Here is a 9,706-nt window from a genome sequence, read left to right as displayed (position 1 = left end):
ATTCCACCTATTATCAACACCCAGTTATTCAGCCTTTTGCAACTGTGAGCTACAGGTCAATATGCTTGATTCCACTGGCTCTCACTGAACGCACCAGACGAACTAGTTCTTTCGTTTTTGCCATCAACCGATGTTATGTGATATAAGGTCTTAAATCAAAACTTTCTAAATGTCATGATGTAGTCATAAGGGTAGAAATACTATTTGATCCATGATTTATCTTCAGCAAGTGCATAGAGCGTATCCAGTATAATGAAAGAGTTTGAGAAGTTAGATATCGGGAGCATCAGCCTGTTGTAATCATACTGCAGAACCCAACAGCCCTGGCAGGCCAAGGTGCTCTTCTCATGTAACGTCTCATTGATAAGAACAGCAAACACCTCATTTACAGTAACCTTAGGCCATAAGATCAGGTACTTTAAAAGCCATCCGAACACATTCAGACCATCAGTGTGCCAGCAAATAAAACACCTTGATATAGCCCCAACTAAACTAGGATGATTCTGTCTTAATGTCCCATTTCAGGGACCAAGGAGTCCATAGTCTTTATGGCTAAACAGAAATGAAGGTAGTAATGTTTGACACAGCAGGGCTTCTGCCTTTCAGATGATCAAAGTAACAAGTTCATCCTGCAACCACAGACACTTACAGGAGACATCAAGAAGCAGCAAGATTGGCAGCTTTTAGGTCTTTGGTCCATTTCATCAGCCATTACTACCAGCAGAGGCGACGTGCTGTGGAGGACTAGAGGGAGGAGGGGAAGGCAGATTAACAGACAGCTGATACAGGTGTATAGGCGGTATCAAACAGCAGCTCTGTCAATACAGCAGGCTCCAAATTTCTTCTAAAAGGGGCTGGGATCTCAAAAGTATGCCCACCGATTTCACTATGACAGGATTAACTGGGAGCTCCGTATGATTTTCGCAGATTCTGTGACTCAACAATTCAGTGATCCACGTTCTATCGGCTTTAAAGGCGCCTATCCCAAGTTTCAAAAGCTTACCTTTCGGACAAGGGACACTCTTTTTCTCCCATGGGGTTCCGCTTCCCCTTTTTTGCTGCATTCAGTTGTTCATCAACCCCCGCGTCCTCGCCAGCTCTCCCATCCTCCCTTCTCTGCACATCTGCTAGGTTTGAGTTTTCCTTTCTTCCCTCCAGCGCCTTGCTTGGCCCAAGGCCCTTATAGCCAAATTGGTTTACATTGGAGAGATAAATGCTCTGCAAATGCGCTTAAACACGTACAGTAAAAAATGCAGACAGTGCGTGTCAGGATTATCACCCAAGTCAGGGGGAGAAAGGAGAGCGTCTCTGTAGCACAAAGCTGGGGAGCCAGAGTGAAGCCTGCAGATATAGTCCGTCTCATCCACTTCTCAGGAGAAAGAGAGGAGGATTTAGCATTTGCATGCTAGTCTGTAATTCCTGGCATTATATAACTTGTCGCCAACAATCAAACTCCTGTGGTATTGTAAAAAGTATTGTTTCACATGGGTGAGCAAAGTGTGGAGTTACACTCCTGGGGGAAGGGGTTTTGGTGGCAGCAAGGAAACAGCTGGTCCAAGATGTATGGCAGAGACCACCCTATAAGCCCACTGAAGTGTTCTGCAACACAACCTCAGGCCCGACGACAGAAGCTGCACCTCAAAATATCAAAAAATATAAATCTTAGAGCATAAATAACTCACCTGAACACAGCAAGTGATACGTAGGCTGATCCTAAGTGCTACAATCATGGAAAAAAGTGAGTTCTGCTGTGTAATTCATACATTCATATGTGAAATAATGTGAAAAATTATATGTCATATGTAAAGTGCCGGACACTCATATGTGCTTCTATGTAAATTCCTCATATTTGAAATGTAGTCATGTGAATTTATCACCTGAAGGGTGTTTCACGTGTGATGTCTTTCATTTCACATTTTAATAATCTTAAAAAAAGTGCAGACATTATTTGGATGTATTGCCACATGTTCCATTCTGAAATTTAGACATGTGAAATGTTTTTTCTTGTGCGATAGTCTTGTTTATCTGCTCAGAGCCTGCAGATGAAAAATATCTTGCAGTAAATCAACTTTACCACTTTTTTGCTTCAGAATATATATTTTTTAATATGGTCGTGGACAAAAACATTTTATAACTGGTCAACAATATATACTTTAATTTTTAAGAAGTGAAGATCTTTCCTAAACCAGTTAGACACTAAAGTTTTTAGCAAATGTTAGTAAGAAAAAGTGTGTTTGTTGAGACTATTTTCAGCCGTGGATGAATACACACATGGTGATTTAGCGAGTAGCAGGGGAGGCATGTGAGGTTTACTCAAAAATAAACTACCATGTTCATCGTGATGTGTTTTTATTAGTTTTTGGACAACAGTGTAGGTCTATGGCACAGAAATATAAGCTTTAACTGACAAAACTTGTTAACAAGATGAATTTATTATTGTTTTTGTTTTTTATGGGATTTGTTGACAAAAATCACAAGAATAATCCTTCAGTATAATAAGACAAACTAATCACAACAGAGAGCCACTGTTAAATCCTCAAATGAGCCAACAAGCATATTTGACATATCTAGGTACATAACTTGATGAACCATCACTAAGTGAAAGAGGTCTCACTTGGTAAAGACAGGTCGGGCTTACATAGACAAACTGGATCCTGAAGATCCAGGAAACAGCATTCCCCCTTCCCTCCCCACCTGCTGCTGCTGCTGCTGCTGTTGCTGTCGTCCCCTGGGGGACACCAAGCTGCTGTCCCTGTCCGCTAGCATCAGTGTAAAACCCTTCCACATGCTCCGCCATGGGGATTTGGGTGTAAAACTTCCAAGAAAGCCCCCCACCCCCCAAAAAAGCCTCCTTTTCTCATCCCCGCAACCTACCCCTCCCTCCAAATCAATGCCGTCCCCCTGAGACCTCCCAACACAAAGCCCTCAGAGCAAACCCAGCAGCACAGAAATCATAGCACACCATTCAATCATTGTTTTTTCCCCTCTCTCACCCCTTTTATGGTCCCACTAAAGGTTTTAGCCGGGCAGAGAAGGAGGGCTGTCACTGAGGAAACCTTAGCCCATTGATGAAGTGACAGGAGCTGCCAGAATATGATCCTAATCCTGTTTCCAGCATTCTTTTAGCCCGCTGGCATCGCAATTCCTCCACACATTCTCTGAGCTGTCAACTAGGAAAATCCCTCTAATAGCGCATTGCCCAGATACACATCAAAGAGCTCCTGGAAACCTTCAGCAGCTTAGCTGCCATAGACACACTCACACACACACACACACACACACACACACACACACACACACACACACACACACACACACAAACACTCTCACACACACAAACACAGCATTCCCATTTACTTACACCAATATGATCTTTACGGACACAAAAAACACAGAGGTTCATGACAAATTGACCGCATATTTTAAGAGTAGGCCTGAAAACAAAAATAAGCTCGAGGACGTTTGTTAGAATTGCCCCAAAGTTATTTTTATGCACTGTAACCTGCCCCATTGTAAACCACCCACCCCTCTTAGCTCCTTTTCTCCAGTTAGACAGTGATACAATCTTTACATCCATGGAGTGAGAAAGCGGGAAAGGACAGGAAAAAAACAGGTGTCTGAACTTTGCTGACTCTGGGAACCCTTTCAGTCCTATTTTATCTCATTCTATTCTTACTTAATCCATCGATATCCCTACCAAAGGTAATCTTCTTATGGCAAAGCATTCTGTTTCGGTGCAGCCAAACCTCGGGTGACGGGGTGGGGGAAGAGAGGAGCAGAGAGAGAGAGAGAGTGAAGGGTGTGTGGGCTGGTGGGTGGTGGATTGGAGACTCTTTAGAGCCTGACACTCTGCTTCAGTCATTTCATTTAGGATTAGTTATTCTGCACTAACTGAACAAGTGGCAGGTTCTCCCCTATGTGGTGTGTAAACCTCACCGTCGAGCATGGTAGACCTGCTGTGTCTAAATTATTTACGGTTCATCAAGGTGTCTTCAGTGGAACATATTAACCAAACTTAATTTTTGACTATAAAGGGTTGAAGTGAATGTGTGTGGAAATCAAAACTGGTTATTAAGATTTCCTGTCAGTCCCTCTCAGCACTGTCAGCCAGGGGAACGGGATTCGGCACACCCTATAATCCCTCTCTCTTTTCACGCTTCCTCCCACTGGAGAAACTTTGAGAAAATGTTTTGGGGTGTTATTTTTCAACACCTGTATGTGAGTGGATGTTTTTGCGCATGTTTGCGTGTTGGTTGGACGTCCTGCTGGGTGTAAATTCCGGGTTCATGATCTAGACATCTTGTCTGGTCTTCTCCTGACTCACCTTTTAGCTGACAAAGGTCCAAAGTTTCAGAAATCCACAAAAACCTCTGCTAATACAAAACTTCTGTAAAGGAAATGTTTTCATGACATCCAAACACTGTATCTATTTCCTCAATTCAGCCCAAATATCTGCATGTCAGACATTTGTTCAACAGAGGCTGCCACATGTGTGTTCTTTTCCTACATTTCTTATAACTGATGTTTTGCATTCCCTCTGTGTGTTGATTTCTCGAGTCGTATATTCTTCCCTGCTTTGGAAAATGTCAGTACAAGCAAATATTTCCATCTAACATTTCCAAGCAACGACACTGGAAACAAGAAGTCATTCTTATTTGTGATTTATTCCCTTGCATTAAACAGATAAATTACTCACATTTTAAACAATTGAGAAATACATGTCTTTAATCTACAGCGATATAATACATAGAGGATGGGCCTGTGCGTCTTTCTGCTGCAGCCAGTGGCTCAGAAAAAGAGGTTGAGTTCAGTCTGGCACCCAGAAAAACAAAAATATACGTCAGCTGGTTTCATATTTATTTGTCACTGTGCCTCCTCCTCCGATTCTCCACGTATTTCTTTGATGACGTAGGTCCTTTGCTTAAAGCCACATTTGAAAAAGAAATCAAACGTTTCCTCTCAAATCCTTCACACATTAGGAGACATGGAGTTACTCTTTAGCCAGGCAGATGGAGGCGAACACTGAGGGATATTTACAACGCTCGATGGATTCAGCTGAGTGCTGTAACTTTAAACAAGGAGTCATGTGTCATACGAAGAAATACAGTTTGGTGGGGGGTTATATTGAGTGATCTGAGCTTTTTTTCTGATCAGATGTGACTTCCTTCTGTTTTTGCGGCTGTAAGCCATGCTTCAGAGGGGTTCATGCATGCATAGTTCAAGTTCAGCGGTTGAATTATAGAATATCTTAATATCTTATATCTGTCCTGGAAGTGAAGTGAGCAGCTAGCATTAGCAGAGTTGGCTTGTGTTTTTGAATACAAGCAAAGATCCACAGGCATAAAGTACTATTCAGTCACAACTGCAGTCCAGGTGGGATTTATTTTTCATTGAGTCCCTTGAGTTCTTGTCATAATCTTATTTTCTGTTAAGTCTGTCCTGAAGAACTGTTCTTCACATCCTGGTGTGCTCCCAGCGGTGAGCTGCATGCCAACATGGTGAGGATGAAGTGAAGGGGAACAGGTGTGTCGACAACCCAAGCCCCAAGCTTAGGAAGTGCGCCTAAAGTGCCGGCTCTAAAACATATTTTGTGTACCCAAAAAAACATGTTGATTCTACTGTTTGTCCCCCTGCTCCGGTTCTGAGCTTGGGTTTATTTGAAATCTAGAAACTGCAAACAAAACATCAGCAGATGTTCAGTTAAACTACACGAAGCGAGCACAAAATAAAAATTTCGGTCACATTTTGAACAGAGGACTTGAGAATGATCATTTTGTCAATTACGTAGCTTAACTTGAAATTGGAGATATTTTCTGACAGTGGTTAGAGGTCAGGAGAATAGTGTAGAGGGGCCGAAAGTCACCTCCTGTGGACAGAGCCCATATAGGTATGGCCCTGACTTGAGGGCCAACACTTAGACTGAGCAGTCCGAGCTTCAGTTGGGGAGCGTGTCCAATCCCAGCGAGGCTGCATGCTGCTTGGCCCTCAGACGGAGGTTCTCGATGCTGGTGGTCTTGCTGTTGAGGCTTCCGGGGAGGCTGCCTGGTGTCGGCTGCAGCAGCGGGCTGTTCCACACCTGCTGGGCCTGTGACAGGGTCTGGTAGTAGGACTGGCAGGGCAACGAGCTCAGAGGGGACGGCATGTTGACGTTCATGCCCAGGTAGGGCAGAGAGGACGGCGTGCTCATTTCAAAGGACGGATAGTGCACCAGGTTGTTGGTGGCGGCCATGTGCTGCCGAAACTGCTCCTGCAGCCGGAAGAGGCTGAGAGGAGAGGACGCGTAGGAGTTGCTCTGTGCCAGACCACTGGTTACGCTGCTGGAGGGCGGCAAGGTGGGGGAGCTCAGGGGAGAGTCTGAGAGACAGGAAGAGAGGAGGAGAACGTGTTTCAACACACACTGACCCGTCTTGTGTAGACTTTTTTGTGTGTTTATTCTGTTTAAATATTTATTATGTGCTTTGGATACCAATTCTCTAAAAACAATGTTGTACATCAATATTTAATCTTAAATATATATATATATATATATATATATATATATATATATATATATATATATATATATATATATATTATCAGTGAATATAGTGGAAAGGCAGCTGCATTAGTTATACAGCAATATTTTTTACCTGATGTGGGGCTCAGTTGTTTGCAGGATGGGGAGCTGCTCCGCGGCTGCACTGCCCCCTCCCCCTGCGTCTCCTCCCTGATCTTCACCCTCGTCTCTCCTCTCATTTCGTCCTCCTCTCTGTCAGCATTATCTTCTGCTGCTGACTCACTGTCCGACGGCTCAGGGGAGGTGACGTTGACTTCCACACTCATCTCTCCAGGCTGGGGCCGTGCGGCTGCCAGCCTCTCTGTCTCTGAGTGACAGGATGAAGCGGAGGGAGGCGGAGGAGTAGTGCGGGCTTCAGAAACCTGGGTAGAAGGGGTGGTGGTGTTGGTGGTGGTAGTGAGATCAGCCTTGGAGTCCTCTGTAGAGTCCTCTGCAGCTCCAGATGCCTCCTTCTGCTTCTGGAGCTGCTCCTTCTGCAGGCTGCGCTGCTTCTTACGAAACTTGGCCCGGCGGTTCTTGAACCAGACCTGGGAGATGGACGAACAGACGGATCCAGGGTCAAAGACTATAATTAACAGTGGAAAACTTTAAGCCACAGCGTTTGTTTACATTTTGCATCACCTTGCCTGTCAATTATCACTTTTAATGATACCAGATTGCATTTAAGTTCACCTTTAAGCCCTGTGCAACAGGCAAGGTACACAGCATAAATGCATCCTGAGGGAGTTTTACCTGAACGCGTGCCTCAGGCAGGTTGGTGCACATGGCCAGACGTTCACGCATCACCACATCAGGGTAGTGGGTCTTCTGGAAGGTTTTCTCCAGAGCCTCCAGCTGCTGGGCGGTGAAGGCTGTCCGACTGCGCCGCTGCTTTCGGTGCTGGGAGCCATATCGGGCCTCAAGGATAATGTCTTGAAATGTGCAGCCGTTGAGAAACAAGAAAACATGACCAGTTTAATTGAGGTGCAGGTCAAAGGTCATCCAGGTCAACACACATGAAATGAGTAAAAGTCAAAGGTGGAGCTCTCGAAAGACATTAGATGAAAGTGAAACATTGAACAACAAAAGGAGCAACTCATTCTTACCAGCCAGTCTCTCTGCAAGGGTGAGGGCATGCACTGAGGGCCTGTAGTCAGGGGCGTGCTGGGCCTGTTGCGCCGCCTGCTGGTGAAGGTTGTACATGGCGCTCAGTGAATTCATGGCGTGGAGAGAGTAGCCGTTCACCCCGTAGTGCTGCATGGCGAGCTGTCTGCAGAGAGAGAAGGACAGGCCGATGAGAGTCCGGCCTCTCTAAACAAACCGGCCTGTTTTCTAATTGTAGTGCAATTAAAAAGCGACGCGTTTTATTCAAATGTCTCGTGTAGGCTGACTAATTGAAATCCCAACAGGTGAAACTGCGCTCCCGAGGAGAAAAAAAGGTATTTTAAACTGAGCAGATAATTAAGGTTAATGATTATTAATACATTCGAAGAAATAAAGAATTTAGCTGCTGTTGTTTATTAATGTTGTTGTTGTTTAAACAAAAGGAAACGGAACAGTTTAGGAAACAGTGTTTTCCACACGGAGGCTTTAGTGGAAGGTAAAACTTCAAAATACAGTATCTTCGTTTTAAAACATTTAATAAAGCCTACAGCAGGAAGACATTTGTAGTTATCACTTGGTAATGAATCCACAGCGCGACATATTTAGTCTTTGAAGAGTGCAGAGTAGTTTAGTAACGAAAAATACAATGCACTTTATTAATTCAAAGAAAAAGAAACATAGGCCTACTTCAGCGGTAAATAATAATATCAACAATAACATTTGTAAAATAATCTCGTAGTAATTTGCTAGTCCATTTTTCTTTTTTTTTTTATTATTTGTGTTGTTTTGTTATTTTAACACGCTCATATTAGGAAACTAAATCAAATTAAATCCGTGCTCAAAGTTCGTTCATAGTGGTCCATAATTATAATGTGTATATGTATGAAATAAGAGTGCCCTACACTTGTATTCACTTTAATATCTGAATTATTTATCAGAAAGGTGAAAAAGAGAAACATTTCCCCGTCCACACAAAACTAAATCGGCCAATGAAATGAATCGTGTCCCTGCTTCTGTCTTATTTCATCATCTACAGTCACATTCATTTTTTCAGCCTAAAGGAGTTTGAATGGAAATTGAATTGTATTTAGAGAATCGCTGTTAAAGCTGCGCAGAGTGGACTGACAGAAGCTGCGACGACGTGTTCACTTCTGTCCCTGAGAGTTTGACTCGAGCGGGAGGCCGTTTATTTCCGTCTGTGGCGGCTCCCAGGTCAGTCTCAGGCGCCTGGAGGCTGGCGGAGATGTGTGACTGACTGGGTGCAAATAGGTTTCAACCATACAAAGCTATTAATTTATCATCGGGCCTGACACTTGAAAGATGGGCCAGGGTGTGTGTGATCAAAACGTGTGACTAATGCAATAATATCATTTTTCCTGTGACTATTTCATTGCATTATTTTACTAAATCAGCCCCAGGCCTGATTCATGTAATCTGTTCGATGCTTTTTTCTTTTTTTCTTTCAATCTGCAGCTTAAAAAAATCTCCATAGTCTAGTGCTCTTCTTTCAGGACAATGTCACATGTCCCCGGGCTCTGATTTAAACCTAATTATGCTAATTGCCGTGGATTTATGAGTTATACAGCATTTAAAAGATTGCCTCGGGGCCGGAGCACTGTAGAGGCTACAGTATGCGTGGTGCCACAATTCAGCAGCATCCAGAAACATAAAGGACATTAATGGGGATAATTAACGCAGTCAATTACAAACCTGTGATTTTAAATAAAAATTAGTAATAATAACAACTTCCTTAAAACCTTAAGTTACATGTAAAGCACTTATAGCTGTCACTCACTGAACACTGATCAGTGACAGTCGCATTGTTAAAGAAGCAGATTTTGTCCGAGAAAAGATGGAGTTTGGAAGACAACAAAACTTCAAGATATTAAACACAAAACATGCAAGTAAAGTAAAAAAGTAAAGACTCGTAAAGCGATTTGAAATAGTTTAAAAACTCAGAAGGCTCCACGACAAATTCAGGAATATAGCCAATGCAAACTTCGACTCTGCAAACTTCTTACCTGTCTTCTCTCCGTGGATCTGACGCGAGATATCTCCACCACCGGC

General features: G+C 43.3%; 1 protein-coding gene across 1 annotated transcript; it reads right to left on the bottom strand.

The window, feature by feature from the left end:
• Positions 1-5,935: 5,935 nt before the first annotated feature.
• On the bottom strand, positions 5,936-7,795 carry LOC310966437 (diencephalon/mesencephalon homeobox protein 1-like; the record flags this gene model as incomplete). The annotated part of the gene is made up of 4 exons (XM_083940160.1): positions 5,936-6,354; positions 6,630-7,083; positions 7,289-7,467; positions 7,642-7,795. The coding sequence occupies 4 exons, from the start codon at positions 7,793-7,795 to the stop codon at positions 5,936-5,938; spliced, it is 1,206 nt and encodes a 401-aa protein (XP_083796286.1).
• Between the last annotated feature and the right edge of the window lie 1,911 nt (positions 7,796-9,706).

This window comes from Echiichthys vipera, assembly GCF_963691815.1.
Source record: "Echiichthys vipera genome assembly, chromosome: 3".
Classification (NCBI taxonomy): Eukaryota; Metazoa; Chordata; class Actinopteri; order Perciformes; family Trachinidae; genus Echiichthys; species Echiichthys vipera.
This window is presented reverse-complemented; position numbering and strand designations above follow the sequence as displayed.